Consider the following 26,768-nt stretch of genomic DNA (forward strand, 5'->3'; position numbering starts at 1 on the left):
TTTCGAGACAGGGTTTCTCTGTGTAGCTTTGTGCCTTTCCTGGGACTCACTTGGTAGCCCAGGCTGGCCCCAAACTCACAGAGATCTGCTGGCTCTACCTCCTGAGTGCTGGGATTAAAGGAGTGCACCACCACCGCTGGGCCAGGCTCCTTTCAATAAGCAGTGAATTCTGTGAAAACCATCTGGTGATATGGCCGTCCACAGTTTGATATTACATGAGATGAACAAGTCAGTTTCTGCTGTGACCACAGCCACTGGAGACATCATCTTTCTGAAGATGACCCATTTTAGGCTTTTCCTCAAGTCTTCATCTTTGCATAAATCCTGATAATTGACAACAAGCCACACTGTCAGTCAACACTGGGTTTCCACTGACATTTTCTGCTCATTTCTGAATTCTTCCAAGTCAGAGGATGTAATTGGCCCCATCAGGGACAAAATAAAGGCCATAGAAACAGCAGTGACATCCAAGCTGGGTGCTAAATTTAGCTGTTCAATACTTTCTACTCAAATTAAAACCGTGAACTATAATTATGGGATGTTAGAACAGAATGGGAGCTTAAAGTTCATCTAATCTAACTTCCCTTTTTTCCATTAAACATGTAGGGGCCTAGACATATGCTGTGATTTGCTCGGGGCCACAGAGCTTATTAAGAGTGGAACTTGAACTAAGATCTGCTCAGCCCTAGGGCAGTACTAACCTAACCAGATCTTGATCCACAGATATAGCTGATATTATTGGTTGTGGCTTACTGTTGATAGCCATTCATCGATGTGATGTGGTGGTTGACTGTGAAATAGCAAAGGTGTCTGACTTGTAAGTTGCTACAAAGAAATGACATGATTCTATAGCCAGGCCCTTCCCCCAGCTCTAAAAACTTCCTGCTTTATGTTCATCAATAATGAATGACCCATCCCTGTAATGCTCAGAGGGAGCTTATGCTGCACTTTCAAGCAGCCGGTTAGTAATGTACAGTGGATAGAGCCTTTTCTTTTAAATCCCAGGGCAGCGGGTCCTTCAAGGTTAGCATTGCAATTTCAATTAGCTTCTGAGTGAAAGCTTGGCATGTGTATTAGTGAGCAGGGACACAATTAGCTTATTCTTCCATTCCCAACTGTGTTGAGAGGATCCAAAGGATTGGTGGGGGATCAGGCAAGCCAGGCATCACTGGATAGTGAAGAAGGGAGTTGCTCAAACCTCGGTATCTTCACTTGTTCAGGCTGGAATTACAGAGATTTATTACAGAACACTGTGTGTGGCTTGGTGAAGGGTGCCTCCAGAGCACTCCAGATACCACTCGGGGTTTGCCTTTTTGAGTGCTTCACCGCTCTGTCTTATTCTCATCATTACCATGGAGCCCAACAGTCCCAAAAAGATACAGTTTGCTGTGCCTTTATTCCAGAGTCAGATTGCTCCCGAGGCAGCAGAGCAGGTAAGGGGGAGTGGATGGGGAACAATGCCTGGATATCGTGAGTAAGGGCATGAATTTTTGCATGGTGAAAGGTTCTCTGTTTTCTACATTTGCTCAATTGTGTGACTTTCTGGATGAGAAGTGAGTCTGCTTTTGCAGACCCATTTGCATTTGGGTTGCACTGGGGCAATTGGCCAAGATTTTAGCAGCACTTCATTCTATATAAAATTAACACCAATGTATAAGACATTTCTGGTCTGAAGCACTTATTGCTGGCTTTTGCTTCTTAAAGTAACAGTTTAGGGAAACTTGGAAAACAATACCAAAAATTAGCAATCTTCTATTTTGTTATTTATAAAATAAAAAGATATGTAAATATTAAAGTAGCAAATCACAGACTAATTTAGTATTACAGGCTTCATATTTTTATATGTGTTTTCATTGCATTATCCCAAACAATAGCTGTGCATTATGTATGAACAATGAATATGAAAAATACTATATTACTTTTTCTTAGGTTCCTTTTCTATGTCTGATATTTGTTTCTAAATGTATAATGTTCATATTTCCTTAGACTCTGGGTGCAATGGACCCACATAAAAGATGTTCTGTGACATAAAAACAGATATGTTGTACTTTGGGAATAGCAAAGAAAGTTATGGGAACTCCAATCTAATTCATTAATTACTTAAAACCCAGTGTACCCCTGAATTCTCTTCCAAATAGTTGACACAAAGTCTTAAAATAAATATTGTCTCTGGGTTCTTGCTTTATATGATGGTGCTTTGACAGTAGGCCCACCCAGATTTGGACCAGATAAATATAACTTTGACCAGATCTGTTTACTGAACTGAGCATTGCTTCCATTTTGAACAGCATCATTTATACAGTTTATCCTTTATCCTATTGACAAGTATTCTGGGAATTTAGCTATGAACTGATACATTGAATGAATAAAGGCTACCTAAAGCAAGAGAGTCTAGTCATAATACTCTTCTGGAATTCCTATAACAAGGAGATGAATCTACCAAATCTTAGTTTCAATTAAGTATACATTCATTTTTAATCTTCTACATTTTTGAGTAACTTTTACTTATATATATACAATTTCACACACACATATATAATATATCTTAATCATATCTGCCCCAACTCTCCTCTACCATTTCATTGACACCCACTAACATGCCCTCTTGCTTTCAGGGTCTCTCCCTTTTATTTTTTCTAACCCACCCAGTCCAATTAGTACTGCCTGGAGGAATTAAAATTCACATTCTTGTAAGATTTGTATTTTTGGTTGACCTGCCAGTTTGGTCTACATATTAAATTAGAAAGTATAAAGTTAATCATGCTAATTGAAATCTAAAATGTACATTGCCAACTTAATTACAGCATAGAGTAGAAATTTGAGGCTTCTGGGTTCCTTTTGCCTCATTTAGATGAGAGCAAGGGACCATGATATCATGGCCATTGTCATGAGGCTTTACCGGTCACTTAAATAGTAAGTCATCCCTGTACTTTATAGTGTATTAATCTTACTTGCATATTTTAATGGTATACAACTTTAATTTTTTTTCCTTTGGGAATGTAAGTTTGTAGTAAAAAAAAAAAAGTGTTAGTAATATCTGGCAGTTCTAGCTAGCTTCCTGTGCTCTAAAATATATAGTGAGCCTACACTATGTTCCTTCTAGAAATTTGTTCATATGTGTTGGGGAAAAAGGAGGGTGGACCGCTTTTGGAGCTGTAGATCAATGAACGGCAGTGTCTGATTCTCACACTGACAACAGCTGTGCCTTTGCTGTTCACAGATCAGGAAAAGAAGACCCACGCCAGCATCTCTTGTGATTCTCAATGAGCATAATCCCCCAGGTAAAGAGGCATGATGTTTTTCCTATTGGTGAGGTGGAATAGTACTGTCTAAGGAGGACCAAAGAGCATGGCATTGATGCTAAATTCCAGCTTAGGGTTTCCAGTTAGCTAAAAAGGATCATAAACAAAATCAGAAATAAATATCACAAAGACTGTCTCAATCTTCTAGAACGATACCCCAGGACTGACATGGCATGACATGTTTTATCAGCATTGGTTCCTGTGTGTTTATTTGGAACCTGGGCTAGGCTTTATTGATGAATTTGGTAAAAAGTTGCTTAATAAGGTTTCAAGGTTCAAGTTGCAGACCTGGAGCTGATTATGCTTTTGCAGAGTGTGATTTTATTTATGGTACGGGAAGGGCGACATGCCAGCACTGGCTGCAGCCTTGCTGCTGATGTCATCTCAGAATGATGCAATTGACAAGGAACCAGATCAATTTTCAGCACTGCCCATTTGAGAGCCGTTCTGAATGCTGGCATCCATTTGTCGAGGTTTTAGTTTCCATTTCCTGTAAAAAGTAAAACTGCATTATTAGTCTTGATAAAGAGCTATGATCTGTAATACACAAACAGTAAGTTTACTTATTGGATAGAGTGATTTTCATCTTACATTTAATGGCGGCCCCTGGAAATATAAGCAGACCAGGAAAGGTCATTAATTTGTAACCCAGCAGATCACAGTGGGCTTTGTTGTTGTTGTTATTGCTATTGTTGATTGTTTGTTTGATTGATTGTGGCTGTAAATAAAGGAGTCTGAAAAGAGTTTGAATAATGAAAAGATATTAAGTCTATTTATAAGTCCTGAGTGATTTGTTCTAGGAATGTCACAATAAAATAGTCCTTGACTTTTCTGGAATCTTCCTAATTAGAAACACACAAAAAGAAAAAAAATCTCACAGAATATTTATTATTGTGCCTAAATACAGGAAAGTTAGCAGCTCACTTTCAGTAAGTTGTGTCTGTTGAGAACAAACATTATACTTTGTTTTTCTGGGTATTTTTTTTTCTTTTTTTTTTCTTTCAAGACAGGTTTTCTCTGTGTAGTTTTTGGCACCTGTCCTGGATCTCACTCTGTCAACCAGGCTGGCCTCAAACTCACAGAGTTCTGCCTAGCGCTGCCTCCTCTGTGCTAGGATTAAAAGTGTGCACCACCACTGACCGCCTATGATTCTTAATCAATGAAGTGCATAGTTTATTAAAATCATCTTCAAATATATCACTTCAGTCAGTAAGTATTAACTTACATGTACTTGAATAAGTAAGAGGTACAAATGACACATATGTACATGCTTATAGCTTACAAATAAATATAAGTTTGTAAATTTAATGACTAAGTCTTTTCACTGTGTAAGTGATCTTATAGAATTTTTCAGTCCATACCTTGCTCATAATAGCAAACATTTCCATAGTACTCTAGGATTAGCTTTCTGATAGAATAATGTCCATCCTGACCCATAGGTATCTTTCAAACCACTAGAGACTAACTATCAGAGTATGTAACTGTTATTACGATGTGAATATAGTAAAGCTGGTCTTTGTAGCTCTCATTTGAAACTCCATGCAGTAACTGATAATTCTTGAATGCTAAATATGGGCCATTTCACACAATAGGAGAGTGAGAGAGGTGAAGTGTTTTTTGTGATGTTATTCCACTAGAGATGGTGGATTCCAAAGACAAACTCAGGCAGTTCTGACCTCAGAGGCCAAGTTTTCCCTGTAGCCTGACACTAGCCTTGAGCATTGGTTTTTCCATTGCACAGAATAGACTCTTTCAGTCCCTACAAGCAGGCAAACATAGCATTTAGGTAAATTTGTCTGGATTACTTACTTTAGCAGGTGAGGAACTGTATTTGATATCCCAGAAAAAGATTTTGTTTTGACTTAGTAAGCTTGTTCTTAGGAGATGTTCCAACTAGTAATTCACTATTTCCCTTGTTGACCTTGCCCCTCTTTGTGATTGTGAGTGCCATTAGAGAGAAATTAGCTGTGAGCAGCATCTTGCACAGAGCTGGTCATCTTGGAGACATTATCTACTTATGTCTCCATCCTTCTATTTATGGAAAGACTGGCTGTGTATAGTACTGTCATCAGTGTGTATGTGAACCATATTTAGAATGAGTGCTAGATTCTGCAGCAAAAGCCTTAGATCTATGAATTTTCCTAGTAAAAATGATATAACCCAGTATCTGTATTTACTGAGGAAAGCACTTAAAGTCAGATTCCCCAGACAAATGATGAAATGCAACTAAACTTGGCTACTGATCTTTATTAGTCCTACAATGCTGGATAAGGGACCTCTCCAAGCTTTGTTTTACCATGTATTGGACAAATAATGCCCATTTTTTCCACTTCATGTACTCTTTAAATGACAAAATGATTTAGCATGAATATACATTAAAAACTGCAAAACAAATATTAAGGATCACTGTTAACTGATTTATTCTAGAACTCATAATTCGCATTAAGATTCATTACAACAAGCACACAAGCATGCTCATATCTGCCCTGAGAATTTCTATCTTATGCAACATTTTTTTCTATTTAATTGCCCATTTCCTGAGCAATTTTTTCTTTTTTTAATTAAGAAATTTTTATTCATTTTGCATACCAATCAAAGATCCCTCTCTTCCCTCTTCCTGCCCCTCCAGACCCCCCCAACCTACCTTCTATTTCCACCCCCTACAAGAAAATAAGACCTCCCATGGGGAGGTATATTTAGTAGAGGCAGGTCCAAGCACCTCCCCCTGCCTCAAGAGTGTGTGAGGTCTTTGAGTAAACTGGGATGAGAGGTGGGCAATGGGAGGGGATGGGGGAATGTGAACATAAGGGAATGGGATGGTTGAGCTGGAACAGGGATGAAGGAGGAGAGCAATGGGAGAGATACCATGGTAGAGGAAGACATAATGAGGGTAGGGAGAGGCTGAGTGCTAGGAAGGTTCCCAGGAATCCCCAAGGATGACCCCACCCAGCTTACACTACTGGCAATAGTAGAGAGGGTGCCTGAACTGGCTTATACTAGTGATCAGATCGGTGCATACCCTAGCTGTCATCACAGAGCTTTTCTCCAGTGACTGATGGAGGCAGATGCAGAGATCCACAGCCAAACACCAGGCAGAGCTCTAGGAGTCCAGTCGAAGGGAAAGAAGAGGGATTCTATGAACAAGGACATCAAGATCATGATGGGGAGACCTACAGAAACAACCAAACCAGACTAGTGGGAACTCATGAACTTTAGACCAACAGCTGTGGAGCTTGCATGGGACAGGACTGTGCCTTCTGCAGAGTGAGACAGTGGTGTAGCTTGGTTTGCTGAAGGTGCCCCCAGGCAGTAGGATCAGAGTCCATCCCCGGTGCATGAGCAGGCTTTTTGGAGCCCACTATTTATGCAACAATTCTTAGTTACAAACTTCTGGCTACTTGTAAAGCATTTCCTAAGAGTTTCTACCTTTGCAAAGCAGCAGCATCTTCTGGCCTTCAAAAGCAGTGCTCTTTAGCAAACAAAGAACAGTGCAGCTTTAAATACTGGAGACTGGTTGGCAAGTGGGGGTGGAGGTGAGGGGGGTGGGGGACTAACACTAACAATTCTCAATTTATTAAAACAGTTCATGAAATAACTGGAGATTCTTAGAATTATATACTATTAATACTGCTTAAGATTCAACTCCCCGAAAATGTTTCTTTATGGTAAATAAAACAAAGAAAGTCAAATTCTTCATTATAGATAGATAATTAATGAGTCATTTTTTTCTGGGTGTGGTAATCCCAGCTCTTAGGAGGCTGACAAAGAATTCCTCAAGTTCCAGCTGTTCTGAACTATATAAGATGTATCTGACCAAGTTGGGTTCCATTATTTACAATATGAAAAGTTGTCTTTAAGACTACAACAAATGTGATGTTAGTGAATTGCAACAATGATTAAATAGAAGGCATAGTTTTCTGTTGCTATTATTATTTACCATTTAAGTATTGGCACAAATAGTAAATGATGAAAGTATTTAAAAGAATAGATTAATTTTAGATTTAAGTAACCATATGCATTCTTCATACTGACATAATCAGAATGGAACAGTAGGACAGAACGTTATTTTAACATGGAAGTCCAATGGTTTCATTTGCTCACTAATTTTCATGTGATGTTCTAACCACACAGAGAAGAGAGACACCAGTTGGACAATTGTCACGGCAACCAACTATGCCTTCAGTTCTTCCCTAACAAATAAGCTAGACTTGCCCCCAGTAGAAGTTCTATGAAATAGGTATCAACTATTAAGGCTATATTATGCTTTGACATTGATCAGCAAATAATTTAACCCACAATTACAGGAGTAAGAAAGACCAATAGCAAATGTTGTGTGTTTATTGTAGAAAAGGAGGAACCAAAGTACTTGCATTCAGAAATAACTCTGAACAGTCAGGTGGCAGTAACAAGATATCAGAAGCATAAGACCTGGGTTCAGAGAATCATCATGGACAAACGTCACCTTTTCCCTATCTTCTGAGACCAGCAATCTGAGTAACTTTTGAAGTAACTACTTCTCTTTTTGTATTTTAGTTCTTCCTCTTGAGTTTATCAGTTTCTTTGAAGCTGTGTCTTGGAGTATCATTATCTGCTCTTATAGTAAACACAGTTAGCTTTTATTCTTCTGTGATCTATGGTCAACTGGTGGGATCCTTATAGCTTTATCTGGACTCAAACATACATCATCTTAATGCAACAATAAATGGCAGCTGCCTTTTGAAATTTATTCCATCTCATATATAGATTTTCTTCAACATTGCTTGTCTTTAAAAAGACATAGGACTGTAATGTTTGGCTACAGGGATGTTATGGTTTGGATGTTAAATGCCCTCTAAAGGCACAACATACTCAAATCTTGACCATTAGCTTGTGGCACTGCTGAGATATGATGGAATATTTTGGAAGGAGAACCCTCTGAATGGAAACAGGGGGAATGCCCAGCTTTCAGGAGACAAGCCCTTATATGATGACTTACCTACCAGAGGCCCAAAAGAACAAGGCTGGATAATCACTTTAAAGCCATGGAAGAAAATGAATCTCTCCTCACAGCAACAAAAATCTGATTAGTATACAGAATTAGAACTCCAGAGTTAGGAAAAGAAAAACATTTAGAAATACTTCTTGTCTCATCTCACATTGTTATAGAAGGACATAAATCATCTCAGCTCCCTGAGACTGGCTCCACTTTATGCACCTCATAGAAAAATACATAATTACATCTGGATTTCAGTTTCAAGTCTAATAATTTTAGTGGTTAAAAAATAGTTTCTTATGCCAAGGTTGAGTATAAATTCTCAACTGACAGTAAATCTTCACTTATTCTCTTCAAGAAAAGTTTTTCACCTATTTAAATATATAAAACAAGTCCTTGTTGTTATTTTCTACATCAATATCCATTTCCCAGAACCACTAAGGACTTTAGTGAACTCTTTCCAAATTCTCCTCAATCTGTCTACATTTTGAGCCCAGAGCTGGACACAAGCTTCCAGTAAAAAGCCAGTCTAGAGCAGGCTTTGTGAATATTAAGGTTTGTGGCATCCATTCTTTTCCACTTACTGTTAGGCAGAGGCTGTATGGTTACAATTATATTTAATGGGCCTGAAGACTATTAAATATGATTGAACTATAAGAGGTCTGAAGCTAAGTGAAGATTTAGGTAAGTACCCAAGACTCTAAAAGCTTATTATACATCTAAAATTGTGACTGGAAATATAATGTAAAAGGATTTGGAAGGGAATTTATTGAATTTACTTCCAAGCCAAATTTGAGGAAATTTGGCTTTTTCATGACTATTTTACTCCCTAAGTAATCTTAGAAATAGGAATTAAAATGAAAAGATATTTTCTTATACCTTAGAGTCCTAAAAATTAGTTAATATAAAACTTATGAGCTACAACTTTCACGATCATGCTGTCTCCTCTCAATCTTGATAGTAAGTTGAGAGACCCGAGAGAACTGGGATCCCCAACATCTGGGAGTATGGGTCTCTGCAAACTGAAAAGAAAGCCAGTGGCGCTCCATACACCATCTAAGGTGACTTGTAAACAAGACACACATTATATGGTTCTGAAACTGAGTCATGTGGTGAGACTTAGAAATGCTCCATACATAGACTCACAGCTAGAAAGCATGCTGCTGTTCAAACACAAAAGACTCCCAGAAATTTTGGATGCTTTCTCATGAATCTCCTTGTTCAAAATTAATGAGGAGCTGTGCAGCACCATCAAGTAAAAGTATATGCTTATTTGCTGTGTTACAAGAGTCACAGGAATGAATCTCTTAATGGCAATCCTGTTGTTTTCCAAAACGAATGACTGTGTATTCAAAAGACAAAGCCGTGAATGGAAGTTCCAGGGAGACAATGAGGATTTTCCTAGGAACTTAACTATTTGAGTAAGATGTCATACCAGACATCAGAGGGGACAGACATCTCTAAGGACCTCAAATCAACTATGTCCAAATTAAGTTAGGCTGGTCAATAGTACACATGTAGTTTCTTTCTAAATTGTCTTACCTTCTTCAGCAATGTGATTTTATCCTGATTCACAATCTCCACTGATTGCTCAGAAATTATTTTTCCTTATCACTATTGACTACGGTGAAAGGCCCAAATCCAATGTTTGAAGACCACTCAAGAGTTATCTGATACTAATTCCTAAGGAAATGTCAGAGTCCATGTTTTTTTTTTTCCTTCGGCATTTATTTTTATGCACTATCAGATGTCAAACCATGAGGAAAGATTTAAAGAAAAATTATGTAAGTTGATTTTAAGGATCATCCACCATGCAATTGATTGAGTTAGTTTTTCATAATTATTCAGCCTGCATAGCCAAATTGTACACTCAAATGGAAAGATTGAGTCAAAGACAAATGCTGACTCTTAGTAATGCCAAGGTGTATTATAGTATGAGTATTCAGATGAAGTAATATAATAATATTCAACTTAAGCAAAAAAAAAAATGAAAGAATAAATAATAAAATGAAATACTTCCATTTTATTTTGACAGGATGATGGCTTTTATTGATTTTGAATAATAGCGCACACATTCACCTTTTACATGGTGTTTAAAATATAATCAGTGAAATATGATAGAATGACTATTGGCGGGATTGATATCTCTTTTTTGATGTCTGTTTTTCTGCTTGTGGCTTGAAGCCGATGAAAACACCTGTAAAGGGTACTCCATGTCATAGAGATGCCTGGCTTTGGAGTGGACCTGGCTTGAATTCCAGCTTTGTCAGTAACTGGTGTGGACTTCATCTCCCTGGGCTTAGTTTCTGTCTTTTATAAACAGAATACTAAAGCATGAAAAAAAAAAATGCCTTTCAGAGTGACTACTACCAAGCACATCCTGAAGATTTCCAATGCTCATTCAATGGTCACTGCTGAGAAAGCTTTTCTCATATTTGTTATTAAAGAATATTTGCTGGTTTTGAATCCTCTTAAGCAATGTTATACAGTCCCCAAGAGATAAGATCTCTTGTGGAAGAAAAAGTCTAATGCCTCACAATCTGTCAGAAGTATACACTGGTGTAGAATTGTTCTATACATTATGTTGCATTATTGATTCAATTGTGTATGTCTTTGTTGGCAAACACAAGTTTCATAGAATAGATTTTGAGCTCTTAAGAACTGTGTATAAAATAAGCTTCCTACTGTTATCTACAATAATTAAAATGGTTAGAAGCAATAGTCATATCTCTAACAAACTTGTGTTTGACCATAAATGAAATATATATTTTAATAGTAAAAAGAAAGAGAGTCAAGTATTCATTACAAAAAAGCTCTTTAGGGACATCTCTGAAACCTTCTGCTGGCTCATTTTTAATTTCATTCCATTTGTTCTGACTTCCTTTCATACATCATCCCCTGCCTATACTCCAGCAGGTTTTTTCTTTGATTCCTTGAAGTGATTCCTCTAAGCCAATTTTTTAAGAGTTAGTTTAGACTAATTCATTTGTTTGCCTTTGAGACTGGATCACAAATAGCCCATGCTGTCTTCAAACTCATGGTGTAGTTGAGGATTTTACTGAACTTCTTCTTTTTTTAAAAATATATTCTTTTTGTTATTTTATTTTTATTTTATATGTATTGATGTTTTGCCTGTATGTATGTCTGTGTGAGAGTGTCAGATCTTGGAATTACAGACAGTTGTTAGCTGCCATGTGGATGTTTGAACCCAGATCCTCTAGAAAAGCAGTCAGTGCTCTTAACCACTGAGCTATCTCTCCAGCCCAAATGACTTTTTGTTTCTTTGTTTGTTTTTGTTTTTTGTTTTTTGTTTTTTGTTTTGTTTTTGAGACAGGGTTTCTCTATATTGTTTTGGTACCTATTCTGGATCTTACTCAGGCTGGCCTTGAACTCATAGAGATCTGCCTGGCTTTGCCTTCTGAGTACTGGGATTAAAGATGTGCGCCACCACTATCCAGCCTAACTGACTTATTTGTATGAATCATTCTCCATCATTTCCACCAATTTCTCCTCTTTAAACTGCAGGACAAGACTCACTTAAATTTCAAAAGCTTGCCTTGTCTAACTGGCCCTATTGTTTGACATGTTATTTTAACACCTCCCTCCCCCACCTACTCTTGAGGTTTTTATTGGCTTATACTATATACTTACTTTAATTCAGTAAATATTCATCAGTCAGTCTTTAGTCCCAAATTCTCCAAGGACATGTACTCTAGATAATAGAGAGGATGTGTTTGGGTGGAAAAGGAAATACATAATATAAGCCCAAATTACTAAGACTGTTGTAAAATTAATTCTGGCCAAGGAATAGAAGCATTTGTTTATTATATCCACTCTTCTGGTAAGCATTTGTTTGAGTTCTTTTGGTCTTTTAATTTTCAGTGTTTAAAGATGAGGCTGAAACAAAACTTTCCTGTTCATTCTAAATCACTTTAGAGTAGATGTTAAATGCTGATAAGCTAGTAAATTTACATCCACTTTGAAAATCCTCAAACTTAATATAAATCTTTCCAACATTTAATGAACACATTGCTCTCTAGGAGATAAAACAGACATATCTTCATCATTATGCTCATGAGGAAACTTGAATGAGACATACCACAATTTGACATTATGCATTTTGATAGTGAAGCTAGTAGTACAGGTCCAAAGAATTCATACGTGCAAAAAATGCAATATATTTCACCTCGGTACAGGAGTATCTACCATAGAACCTTCTTAGGACTGAGTTTTAAAGTTGTGAATAAGCCATGGCCATTTCCTTCAATACCATTGTATTTTACTAAGTACTGCAGAGGATCATTTGAAAAAATGCTGGTGTGAGTCCATTAATTAGGCATCCATTTTTGTGTTTGCCTGGTATTAGACATGCATGACACCATTGTCAGGTTCCAGTATATATACTTCAAATTTTATAATCAGTTTCAAGTTTAAGACTTAAATTGCTAACAGCACATTCAAATTGCTTCAAGTTGATGGTCAAATCCACTGAACTATAGAACGAGTGGACCTGTGACAGTGACAAGGTCTGGGGGGTTGACAAGGGAGTGGGATCTAACCAAGCTGATGGAGATACAACAGGAAATTAGCACTTTTTATTTCCTGTATTCTCTGATAGCAATTTATCACTAGGGGAAATAATTTTCAGAATCTTATTCTTCATATATAAGTATGTATTGCCTTATTTTCGTATGGGAGGACTTGGAGAAGGGAAAAAGAAGGGAGAAATATTGTAATTAAAATACAGTTTCAAAAATAAACAAGAAGACTATGTATATGTATATGTATATGTATGTATATGAACTGACTATACAAAAGGGAAGAATTAGGACAGTTATAATGAAACCCAGTCTTAAAATAATTACCCTCAGTGATATAGTTGCTTTGTCATTCATTTTCAAAATTTATTTTTCAAAATTTATTTTTCTGAGTCAAGGTCTCAAAAGTTGAAGGTCACCAATTTACTAAACGGGCCACTGAGCCCTAGGGATGTGCCTGTCTCTGTCTCCTATCCTCCAACAATTTGTGGTTTTATGTGGAGTGCTTGGGATCCAAAATCAGTTACTCATGCTACCAACTATTTACTCAATTGAATCCTCAGTACCCCCTCTTACAAAGCCAGGTGTAGATTTCATGCTCCTGAAACCCCAGTATTGTGAAGGTTTGGAATAGAAGGATCCTTGGGCTTGCTGGCTGCCAGCCTAACTCCAAGGTCAGATCCACAAGTACTGAGATTGCAAGGCTGTGTCATCAAGCCAAGGTCAGTAAAAGACTCTGTCTCAAGGGAAAAAATCAGAGCATGCATGGCAAGGAGGGCATCTGACACCTTCTGTTGACCTATGCTCATGATTCCAACATGAACATACACCATACATACATACACCAAAACCCCACATGATACCACAAAAAGACAAAATGTAAAAAGAGAATTTAAAAATAAGTTGTATTTATTGTATATTAATACTATTTTAGGATTATGTGTCTCATTTAAATGGTTTTTAATTTAAGTCTTACATTCCCATTTTCTTGATTGGTGAACTTAATTATAACTATATATAGAAAGCTCAGGCCTTCTGAAAATGAATGACCAATTTTATTATTTTGTTGATTTTTAAATAGCATATGGTCTTTTTTATTTATTTTTAATTGGCAAATGGTCTTTCTACAGCCCAGGCTGGCCTCGAATTTGCAAGTCTTGTGCCTCCGATTCCCAAATACTGAGATGTCAGAAGTGTGTCACCCCACCTAACTGTACTACCAATCTTTGGAGCAACTCAATTCTTATATCAGCATTGTTGCTAGAGTTTTCCTGCCTGGCCCACAGTCAGGACAAATCTCTCTCACCTGCCAGGCCCATAGATGTTCAGACCCAACCAAGTAAACACACAGAAACTTATATTGTTTACAGACTGTATGGCTGTGGCAGGCTTCTTGTTATCTACTTCTTCTATCTTAAATTAACCCATTTCTGTTACTCTATAAGTTGCCACATGGCTCGTGGCTTACCAGTACTTTACTTCTTCCTTTTCATGGCGGTGGCTGGCAGTATCTCTCTACCCAGCCTTCCACTTCCCACAGTTCTCCTCCTCCTTGTCCTGCCTACCCTGTCCTTCCTGTCTGGCTACTGGCCAATTAGCACTTTATTTATTTTAACCAATCAGAATAACACATTTGACATACAGAACATCCCACAGCACAGCATGTCTATAAAGCAGTGCTTCTCAGCCTGTGGGTGGCAACCTCTTTGGGGACTGAATAACCTTTTCACAAGGGTTGCCTAAGACCATTGGAAAACACAGATATTTATAATATGGCTCATAACAGCAGCAAGATTACAGTTATGAAGTAGCAACAAAATAATTTTATGGATGGGAGTCACCACAACCCATAACATGAGGAACTGTATTAAAGGGTCACAGCATTAGGAAGGTCAAGAACCATTGTTATAAATGATATCCCCATTCTTCTTAACTACAGACACACAACCTTGAAATTATTTGGCTTTTCCCCCCAATTGTTTCAATGAATTTTTTAGCCAACTTTCTTCTATAGGTAGAACCTGTGTTTTTGTTGTGTTTTTTTTTGTTGTTGTTGTTGCTTATCAACAACACTCCTTGTTCTTAAGTACCTAAGATCACACACACACACACACACACACACACACACACACACACACACACGGTAACTTCCAAACTAGTTTTTGGTGACTTTAAAACTGAGATATATTATGCTAAGAGCCCTAAATATAGAATTAGCGATTGGAGATTTGTACTGTGGCACAGATGTGGATCCTCAGTCTTCTATGGCTTTGAACGGTAGTCATGCCTCTGTCTTTGTTGCTGGAATTGATGAAAAACTTCAAAGCAACATTAGAGATCCCAGGCTTGTTCCTTCTTCTCGGCTATGGTTTTGTGAGGCTCTGGAAGACATAATTATGTAAAAGATGATTGACTGTGGAGACACTACTTTCATAATTCAGCTGTCACAGCTCTAATTTATGCCCCATCATTTACCCATTTCTAGCTTTTAATTAGCTATGATAAGGCACACAGAAACTTCTTGTGAAATGCTGACGTATTCTGTCACCACCTGCACATTGTTCTCATTTCGACTTTTAAATGAGGCAGTCACTTCTTCCCTAGTCTATAGAATCTTTAGTACATAAATTGCTGACAATTATACTAAAGCTGGGACATGATTTTAAAGAAAAAACAAAGGAGGAAAAATAATTATGTTCAATTATGCTTAATATTGCCACTTTATTTTTCTTTCCATTTTGGGTATTGGAAGAATAGAAGAATTCTGTTTATTTTACACATAGCCATTCCTGCTGAAAATACATTTCAGTATGTACAGAGACTTCAGGTCTAGTAGGGACAGGCTCAGGCTGGTTTTGCCTCCTAAAGCACAGTGAGGACTATCCATTCTTTCCGCATTATCGATTCTAAGCATTACCCACTTGCCCTTGGTGATTAAGGGTTTTTAAGAAATAATGCCAGAGACCCACTCACCATCACATTTCAGTGAAGGAGAACTGCCCAGATGATTGAGCTAAAGTGGTTCATCTCAAATTCTACCACAGGTAATTTCACTTGGTAACTATCCCAGAGTTCCTGTTTCACTCAGCCAATAAAGGACACTGGAGCCTAGAGATGGCTGAAAATACTTTCAGGCTAGGTCTACAGTCGAAGCCATTGATTCAAAGCAAATACCAGCTGTATTCTTTATATAGACAGTTACGGAATAAGGAACATATTAAGAATGTATTTTGGAGTACATTTGGGACATAAAAGACAAAAGTACCTCTAAGATAGTTTAAGAAGAAAAATGTCTAAGTTCAAAGGCAAATTTAAAAGGTCTCAGTGACAGATCTTCCTGCCCGTTGTACAGTTTGCAAAGCTTCTTGTCGTACAGTACATCTCCTCAACAAAACTGAGAGCAATCTGTCTCCGTTGAACAGAGAGACAATGATGTCCTGCTACTGAAGGCCCAGGAGCTGGAAAGTTAGTACATCTGAGTAGAAACAGAGATGTCTTTTCAAGGTTATTTCTCATAACATTTCTCATAACATTCTTCCTTACATAAATATGCAACATCAAAATATTCATGATATTTTATTTGTTATCCTCATGGAATAACTAATAGTAAATTCCTCATTGTACCCTGGCTACATGAGATACTTTTTCATATATTAGTCTAAGGCTATATTTATTCATTTCAATGGGAATTTATATTTGAAGCAAGAGTTTTATACATTTTATTTGTGATTATTAATAAAAAGTTCTTAAAATTATTAACAGTGGGGATTTCATTATGCAACAAAAAACCCACAATCAGACAGACAAAAAAAATAATTAAATTGTATTCATTGTCCCTTCTTAGATTTGGATCTTGATAGCTATTCATCTGTTTGTTACCTACATTTCTAAACATATTTAAAAAATCATTGTCTTGGCTTAAAACATTGTAAATAAGAAGACTATGATTTTGCTTTGGATTTTATTTGGACAGAATAGTAATGACTTGTGTAAATACTGAAAGTCATCTTCATTTCCTATCTATTATTGCTTTTACCTTAAGACTCAGACAAACCCCCTTTCTCTAGGAAGATGTATAGACTACACCAGCTAGAGAGTTTACACCTACGACCCCAAGCTTTCTCCTTCTTCTCTGCTATGGTTTTGTGAGACTCTGGAAGACATAATTATATGATTGACTGTGGCGACTCTCCTCTCATAATTTAGCTGTCACAGCTCTAATTTATGCCTGATCATTTACCCATTCTAGCTTTTAATTAGCTTTGATAAGGCACACAGGAACTTCTCATTAAATGCTGAATTATAAAATAAACATTTAATCCAGTAATTCTTCTAAAACCATTCCTGCCCACCCCCATAACCTCTCAGAAAATTGATAGCAACTTGGAAGTTACTACTGAAAATCCAACACATCTACTTTATACCAAAAGCATTTACAATTGCACACCTTGGCCAAGTGGTGCATTTGATTGGCTTCCAGGTAAAATTTTTATGCAAATAGATCTTAATGACTGTGAGAGAAATTATTTTAGAATGGATCTTGTACTGTGTCTTTGTGGTTCACCCTTTAATGTGCAGAAACTGTAGAAACAAGTAATTTTGGTCCCCATGAACTGTTGGCAAGCACACCAATATATAGCTTCCTTTAATAGAATTCCAGCTGTTGTGATTTTCTGAATGAGTCTGATAAGATTGTGTCCCATATATTCTTGATGGCTAGGTAGTTATTCACATGCCTATCAATGCAGGCACACTGCTGTTATATGACATAGTAATGACCTCATAGCAGGCATCTGCTCCAGTTCCTTGATCCTAAATTAGTTTGACATTCTTCCTGTAACTCTTTTACCATACATAGTACAACCTACTTTCTATCAAGAAAATTGTTGCAGATTTCTATGTAGCAGCAAGAGTCTGGAATTTCTTAATTGTCTTTAGAACTGTAGCTCACTATTTTGCATTATGAAAAATCTGAAAAACTTTAGTTTTGAATTCTTATGAAGAAAACTGCTTCCTTAGGCAAATGATTTCAAATTGTGACATAAAGTGATCTGGGAAAAATACAATATGATTGCCTATCCCAAATCTTTTCAGGAGCCAAAAACAAGACAACAAAATAAAAACAATTTTTTAAAACATAAGTTACTAAATTTCTGTTCTATTAACAATCATTACTATGTAGTAATGAACAACATTTCCTTGTTTGAGGTAGACACTGGTTTTTGGTGTTTCTTATTAATGAGCTTGGTGAATGTTTGATGAAGGAAAACAAATGATGAAACTGCATCCTAAATATGTTTCTGTGGGTGCAGATCAAGAATATAGTGAGAGGTTTTGGAAGATGGCACAAATGATAATGTGTTTATTATGCAAGCATAAGACCTAAGTTTAAATCTCCTGCATGCGAATGCCAGGTAGAGGGGCATGAATCTGTTATCCCAACTGGCTGGGTTGGGGGTAGGGTGGAAGGAGGCAAAACCAGGAAGATCCTTATAGTTCATTGGACAACCAGCCTTGTTGAGTCAATGAATGCCATGTTCAATGAGAGAACCTGTCTCAAAAATTAAAGTGGGGAGTAAATGAGGAAGATGTCTGACATTGACCTCTGACATTGATATGGCTCCACTGGCTAGTACACCTATACATGCACATAGGTACCCCACCTCCCCATCTCTGTCTCCCCCACCACCTCTCTCTCTCATTCACACACACACACACACACACACACACACACACACACACACACACTGGATAGAGATAAGAAAGTCTGCATAGTTGAATCATTGGTTGAATTGATTTATTGGATGGAAAAGTAGGAAGTGACAATAAGAAAGAAGATTGAGTTCATGTTGTAGACTCTGAGTGCTTGTAGAGGAATGGGTGGGATAATAGAGTCAGAAGGAGCACAATACTCTAGATATTGAGGATAAGATAGTCCTTATTCTAATTTCCTATGATATATTCATAGCATTCCTAGAAGTAATGCCTCAATAATGGAGTCACAGGTATTAAAGGTATTAAAGCTCAATTTACTATATCCTTTTAAGAGTAAGCTCAACATATTTATTTTAAAAAAGACTATTTATCTAGTAATTGTGACTTAGATAATGCTGACAATGTATCTATTAGAGGCTCAATATAATTACCTGAAACAATTAGAGCTCTTAATCATTAAGAGAACTCTAATAAGGCATATATCATTAGCCAGACAAGTAAGATTAGCTACTCCCATCTGCTGATGTCTGAGTCACTAATGTGTTGCTGACTTTCTGGGGTATGGGGTGCTATCCTGCCTTGCACAGCTGATGCATGGATTAAAGCTCTGGGGGATGGTTAAGCCTAATTGCATGACCTCAGTTCAATATTGCTGATTATTTGCAAAGCCCAATGGGAACAATTATTTTCAGTCTTTTTTGATGAGGTTTTATCTTCCTTATTTTTTTTTGTTGTTGTTTATTAGAATGTGTATGTGTTTATTTATGATATGGGGGGCATGAGCATGCCTCAGCATACATATGAATGTCAGAGGACAAGTCAGTTATCTGCATTCACTTTACATGGCTTCTGAAGACAGAACTCGGTTTGCCAGATTTGTGTAACAGATGCCTATACTGCCAGCTATCTCTCTGCCTTTCATCGCAAAGTGAGCTTGAATTGCCTACATGTATCCCAAGAATCTAAGTGTGGGTTCTAGTAGTTTTGATGATTTCTGAGTCAGAAGTAGGCCTTTGCTGCAGTTTATAATAAGGATATTTGTTATACTCATGTACTAGCAGTAGTTATTTGTCTCACCACTTCAACAAAATACCTAGCAAAACCAGTTAAAGAAAGGGATTATTTTGGCCCATGTTTTGGGAGTACCAGCTGGGAAAGCATTTAAGAGGATACGTAAGGTATGTAAACAGCTGGCTGTGCCCCATCTTCAGTAAGACAGCAGAGCAGTGAATGCTGGTTCTTAACCAGCTTTCTACTTTACATGCAGCTAGGACCCCAGCCCAAGGAATATTGGGTCTTCCCACCTCAGTTAACCTATTCTTGTTAATCCATCATTGATGTCATCTGTGGTTAACTTAACCTAGCTAATCATTCACAGGTATTGCCCAGGAGCCTGCATTGTAGTTTCTATATCTCATCAATTTACAATCAATATCAACCTTCACACCATACAAATGTATACTTTTTATATCACATATGATAGAAACATTACCATTTTCAGTTTTTCAAGCATGTTCATCTTATACTATTTATTTGGTCATTCTCTTTCTTTTGGCCTCTTCTACCTTAATCTTAGAAAAATTATGTGCCCAGTAATAGAATGTGGAAACTCACAAACTATAACCTTTCGAACCAAAACAATGAAGGTTTGATGGCCACTGACCTGTTCTGTTATGTTAGGCAAGTTTCTTGAGCTTCAAGTGTCTCCCAGATAAAATATAATTAAGGATATCTACTTTGTAGGGTAGTTTTGAACAGGAAAGTGGTGAATTAAATGATGAACAATATGGCCTTACAGTAGTAGTGCCACGAACAATACTTGTAAACACAACATTAAAATTTTGGACAGTTTTGAAATAAAAAAAATGCTCTTTTCTTTTTTCTCAGCTAGAAATTCTGCTGGGCTAGTCATTGTCCTTGCTGGTTATGTTTGATGGGAATTTTATAGATTGAGGGATGAAGTATCCTCAAAGGGAATTTGAATTAACACCTGTTACTGCTTATGATTTTACTAAGCTAAATTTTTATGATATCTCAAGTAAGGCTTTTATAACAAGAGATCATAGACATACATTTTGATCTTCATTATAACCTTTAAAACCTCTTTTAAAATGTATTTAATTTCTTAGATCAAAATGATTCAATGAAAGATACTCAAAGCACATCTGAAATTGATCAGATCCATACAAATGGTACCGAATGTTAGTGGAATAGATTTCTTTGAATACACAGTGGAATGGATTTCTTTCAATATACAGAACCAAAAACGATGCCTGGTATGACAACATACCTCTGAAATCCCAGCACTCAAGAGGCTGAGTTGGGAGAATAGTGAGTTCAAACCAATGTGAGCTACAAAACGCATGCTATCTTAACATTGAAAAGAGCCAAACAGTGACATGTAGCTAGTCAGTGCATAATGGCAGGGGGTACATGTGGTTTCTCAGGACTGGCAAGTAAGTGTTATTTTTTGAATGTGATTACAATAAGGAACAAAGTCATATGCATCAACTGGAAACTTCTCTTTATAGTTTTCAGGTATCATTTCTGGCTGAGCTGTACTTTGATCAACAATGGCCTTGAGTTTTAAGTCACTTCCTCTCAAAACACAGGTGTGTTAAAATGTGTGAAGTTGTGTGTCATTATGAATGAAATACCAAGAAGTTGAAACGCCACCCTATATACAAGCCATTGTAGAAATATTTGACATACTTACTACATAGACTGAGAAGCTTAGTCTCTTGAGCTATGATCAAAGTGGAATACATGGGCAGGATAGTCTCAGGATCCTAGGAGCTTAACCTGGCTCCTTCTGGTTTGGTAACAGCTTTCAACATCACACTGTGTTGGTCTTCAAAATGAGTATATAGACAGATATTTCTTTGATTAAGTTATTACTTATTTTCTCATGTTTCAGTTATAAGAACTGTTTACCTTTCTTATTTGTGAAGTGACATTAAGGGTATCATAATAACAACAATAAGCTGCCTACAGAAAGTCAGGAAATTTGGATTTTAATTTCAAGTCTGCTATAATCTAACTATACAAAACATCTTATCACCTTTGATGGGTACAATTTCTTGGAAATATAATTTTTTCCATCTGAAACCAGTATAGATTTATTTTTTATGTGAGCATTAGAGGAAGTTTGTGAGAAATAATGATGTGAACATAAATATATCTTAATTATCTAGCAAAATAGTCTCTTTTTCTTCTTTTCATCTTATATACAAAAACAAGTTGAACTGGAATTCTTATATATGAGTTTGAAAGGGGGACTGATTGGTTGCCTTTCACAGTTGAGAGCTACCTACACTATAATTTCAATAAGCCATGGGTGTCATTTAGTCAGACAATGAATCTCCTTTGTCCTTGTTTCTGACAGCTGTAGGGATCTAGGTTCCCAGCTACATGGTCATCTGTTCTCATCTCACCAGTAAGTAGACATCCGTTTATGTTCATACTGTTTTTTATAGGTGAGTTTGTGTGATTCATAGCCTAATTCCCAGCTACAGAGCTAATGTCTTAATGTTACTTTCATCCATGATCCAAGAGGAATAATTCCTTGACATCACAAATACCTGATAGCAGATAGTTTACCCATCCTTGAGGCATGTGAGCCATCTTTGAAGTCTTTGCCAAGTTCCTGAGAAGTCAACTGTTTTATAGTGTCCATTAAAGGCAAGCATTCCATTTGGGTCAACAGCATCTCTAGCAGTTATTGATTTGGGCATTTACTTAGTGTTGGTTTAACAACAAATCAATAGACTGATTAAGAAAAGCTCATTTGGAACAGATACATGAATATGTTTTATGTAATCACTGCATGTGAATATGTATCTGAATATATTATGAAGCTAATACCAGTATTTTGTGGTCTACTCTAAGTCTGTGCTTTAACCATCTAACCATTATTCAGCCATCTTTTCCACATTATTGAATTCTTTGTCAGAGGAACATTTTTCCTCAATTCACTTTAAATTCATATAGCTTACTTGAAAAAAATCTATACTGCATGTGCCTGGAAGATGGCTCAGTGGATAAACGAATTTGCTAACAGGCCTGACAACCTCAGTTCAATCCCAGAGACTCATGTGGTGGAAGGAGAAGACCAACTCCTGCAAGTTGTCCTCTGACCACATTTGTGCTTTGGCATGCTACTGTGTTCTCTCTCTCTCTCTCTCTCTCTCTCTCTCTCTCTCTCTCTCTCTCACTCACACACACACACACACACACACACACACACACATCACACAAATAAATAAATAAATAATGTAATAAAATTAAAAACAAACTTTAACTTTATATTAATTTATTAATTTCTCCTTGCTTTCGTGTCACATGGTGAAACAAAGAACTTAGAGGATGGGGCTTAGTGCAAGGATGTTTGCCTAATATGTACAAGGCTCTGGGTTGGATCACCAGTGCTGAATAAAATAAACCACACACAATAAAAATAGTAACAAGGTAAAATAAACATTTTCCCAACCACACAATTCCAGAATTGGTGTTGGTGAATTAAACTTGAGTGTAAACTTTTAAAGAGTGGGTTTGTGGGGCTGGAGAGACGTTCTCAGAAGTGAGAACACTTCCTACTGCTCTTGCAGAGGATACAGGGATGGTTCCCAGCAGCTTGGTCAAGTAGCTCTAGTCAGGACATCTGATGACCTCTCCTGGCATCTTCAGGCTCTGTACTCACATAGCAGCTTACTTACACACACACACAGGGAGAGAGAGAGAGAGAGAGAGAGAGAGAGAGAGAGAGAGAGAGAGAGAGAATAGCACTGCCTTGTATTTTAGAATGCGAACATTTCAAAGTATTCATGATTTAATTGAAACTACATTTTATTCTCTCATTTATTCAATCAGTAAATGAATATTGAGCACCATGCTCTAACCCTTGATAAATGGTAAAGAGACCACATGGGAATGAACAATAGACATCTAAGTTTGGCATGCCAGAACAATGGATTATAAGAATTAACTTGTGCCAGCCATGATTACACATGCTTATACTCTCAGCGTTCAGGAGACAGAGGCAGGCATATCTATGAGTTCAAGGCCAGCCTGGTTGTAGAGCAAGTTCCAGGACAGTCAGAGCTCTAGAGAGAAGCCATACCCCCATCACCCTTAAAATAGAATTAACCTATGAGACATTGGGCAGCACGATCAGCAGGCTCACTTGTTCTCTTGATTGCTTGAATCATTGCCTGGGTAGATACGAGCTAAAGATGACAGGCACAAATACAAGTGTATTATAATGGAGGAATTTGGAAACTTGGTCGAGGAAAAGAAATTTTTAATGAGAAAAGCATTAGTAATATACATAAATATAATAGTTATAGGGCCAACAGGACACATTAAACAACTATACATGGTGTATGCATTGCTGAGATATTATTACGACTATATGCTGGGACAAAATGCTTATACACAAAAACTTAATTTTAAACATAAAATGATAGATGCTTTTATTTATTTGATTTTTTTAATTTGGTTTTTGAAACACAGTTCAACCTGTAGCTCAGGTTGACAGTCCTCTTACCTCTGCCTTACAAGTGGTGGTATTACAAATCCACACCACCATGAAAGAGACTTCTTGAAAAAGTAAAATTCGATATCATCACAGATTCACCCTGAGGTTTCTGGAATCTTACCAACCTTATTTCCAAGAATCCCCATAGTCTCCCTGTGTGCTACCTGTTCCTTGGTTGGATCAACCCTCCATACCATATGATCAGTTGAATCTCATCAAATGTTTCTATTGGACATAGTATCGCACATGGACCACTTTCTGCTGTTCCTACTACTCCATTTGGCACAGCCTTATCATTCCATGCAGGTACATGTGGGTATCAGAGCATACATTTTGACTCCCATATTATCATTTCATAGAATTAAAAGAACAAAGATGGGAGGGCAAAAATAAAAAAAGAACAAAGATTATCTTAAGTATGACATGTTTGAGGACCTGCATCTCTAGGTTGCTCACAGGCACCATGCAATTTGAGCAAAATGACTCTTTTTGGCTTTGATGCTTTAGAGAAGCCTCAAAATAATGGCAAACTTATTGACAGTCTGGTGAAATGTCTAAGTTTTTAGTTGCAGTGCTTTCTCCTGATTTCTCTTGAGAAAATGGGCTTAAGGACAGAAGTGATGATCCTTATTGGCATATGGTACCTAGTGATAGAACACACAAGTGGTAGAGCTGGATAGAAACTTAGGTCCATCCATTCACAAGCCCTGTGTTCTTCAGCCAGAATTTTTATAAATGACACCCAGTTTTCATTAAGATGCTTTTGAAATAAGCTTTTGTGGGTTTATCAAATGAACAAAGCACTTAAGTAGGAATCCTGGACCTGAAGCCAAATTTACTAGCTAATTTGATAATTCTCATTAAAGTAGTGGCTTCTAGATCCATCTCCATGACAGTAGCTGAGGAACATCAGGTATTCTAAAGAAGTGCCATGCTGAAGATGCACTTCCCTGAATATGCAAACCTTTGAAACTGGCTTAAACAAGTCAGCTACTTGATAACTACTACTGAAGCCTCATTAGAAACACAAATAGTTTTCAGATTAGAGCATGAGATTAAAGGCAATCTCAGGACAAATTTGCATGCCCACCTCGACAGAGGCATATTTAAAGTACGTTATTCCAATGTTCGATTTGGTGAATTGTCAAAAACATTCATAAATATTTATACTGTGACTCTTGGCAGGGAGGTAAACAGAATACATTTTCATTCCCGTATCATCATTGCATAGTATCAGAAGAGAGAAGACTCTTAAACAGGAAGGAATTACTGGATAATTTTATAATTACTGCATTGGGAAGTCATAGGGAGGCAGATAAAAGATGAGAACTGGACAACCCATAAAATTGATACCTTTTTCTCTCTCTGACAACCACATGAGATGTGGCCTTGACCATGATGGGCCTAAAAGTAATTGGTGAATGATTAAGAACAACAACAACAATATGAAGGTGGAAAATGTCATCCCCTGGGCTGCTTTCTCTGAACACTCATCCTGTGCTCCTGATGCACAGGAAGGAGTCACAGCTCTTCACCTGGAGCTTGTCCCTTGGTCTTCAATTCATTTTTTTGCTCTACCATCTCTGTATCCAGTCTGATACTCCTCCCTCTTCTCTGTCTTTTTTTTCTACCTTTTACATTTTATGATAAGGGACCTGGTGTCCTGAACACTACCACCCACTCCCATATGCTACTTGTTTTCATCCTGGCTGTTTATGACTCGGTTTTATAAAGGTTGGTCTGACCTTGTTTTGAGTTTCATGAGTCACTGCAGCCACTTTAATTTGGCTCTCACTAATTTCTGTAGCCACCTTATCCTACTGTATTGTCCTTTGGTTGAGCTCCTCTGTCATGTTCCCATGTTGGAAATGTTGACAACTCACTTCTAGGAATTCTTGCCACCTCTGTCTAGTGTGACTCTCTGCCTTCTGTTTTTCTCATAGCTTGTGTGACTTCTCTCCCTAGTGGCTCCATTCCTCTACCCTTCCCCAGTGGTGTGTTCTCAGGATACAGATGTTCATTTATTCCCTCCACTGCCAGAGTTAGTGCTATAAATCACATCAGCTACTTCTTTATAGTAGTATTCCTCTGTACTCCACCTCCCTTTACAAATTAAAAAAAAAATTATATTGTAGTGCAAGCATCTATATGTTTTTATTTATTAAACTTGTTGCAATCACTCTGGTTATTTATGTATCTGTTTTGCAAACTCTACTACTGTAGCTTATAAATGTGTCAAGTCTGTGAAATGAATTCAAGTTTTGACATCTTATGCCTGTCTTATTTGTGTCTAAATTTTCATGCAAACCACTCTTATATACATTATCACATTTTTGTCTTTCATTGGTGCTGTGAAGTAGATAGAACATAGGTACCTTTAATTTTTATTTTAAAGAAAAACCTATATGTAGAGAACTAATTGAATTTCCTGGCTGGTAGACACCAGAGAGGTATAGTATTCGTACCAAATGCCACTTTCCTTCTATTTACTATTCTGGAATGTGGATAGGTTGCTTTATAATTGCCCATGAAGATAGGCTTGCTGTAGTCCAGTGGTTCTCGACCTGTGGGTCACAACCCCTCTGTAGTCACATATCAGATATCCTGCATATCAGATATTTATGTTACAATTCATAATAGTGGCAAAATGACTGTTATGAAGTAGCAATGAGATAATTTTATGGTTGGGGTCACAACAACACGAG

The 26,768-nt window shown here is 37.2% G+C and overlaps 1 protein-coding gene across 2 annotated transcripts in view; it reads left to right on the forward strand.

Moving 5' to 3' along the window:
- Positions 1-995: 995 nt before the first annotated feature.
- Ppp1r1c (protein phosphatase 1 regulatory inhibitor subunit 1C) overlaps positions 996-26,768 on the forward strand; it is a 109,561-nt gene continuing 83,788 nt past the window's right edge. Inside the window, exons 1-2 of one of the 2 annotated variants that reach the window (XM_036186493.1) lie at positions 996-1,433; positions 3,221-3,281. In XM_036186493.1, coding sequence (XP_036042386.1) covers positions 1,353-1,433; positions 3,221-3,281 — 142 coding nt within the window. In that variant the 5' untranslated portion in view covers positions 996-1,352. The remainder of the gene's footprint in view (positions 1,434-3,220; positions 3,282-26,768) is intronic. The other variant, XM_036186492.1, reaches the window with a different exon arrangement.

Source organism: Onychomys torridus, chromosome 4, assembly GCF_903995425.1.
Source record: "Onychomys torridus chromosome 4, mOncTor1.1, whole genome shotgun sequence".
Lineage (NCBI taxonomy): Eukaryota > Metazoa > Chordata > Mammalia > Rodentia > Cricetidae > Onychomys > Onychomys torridus.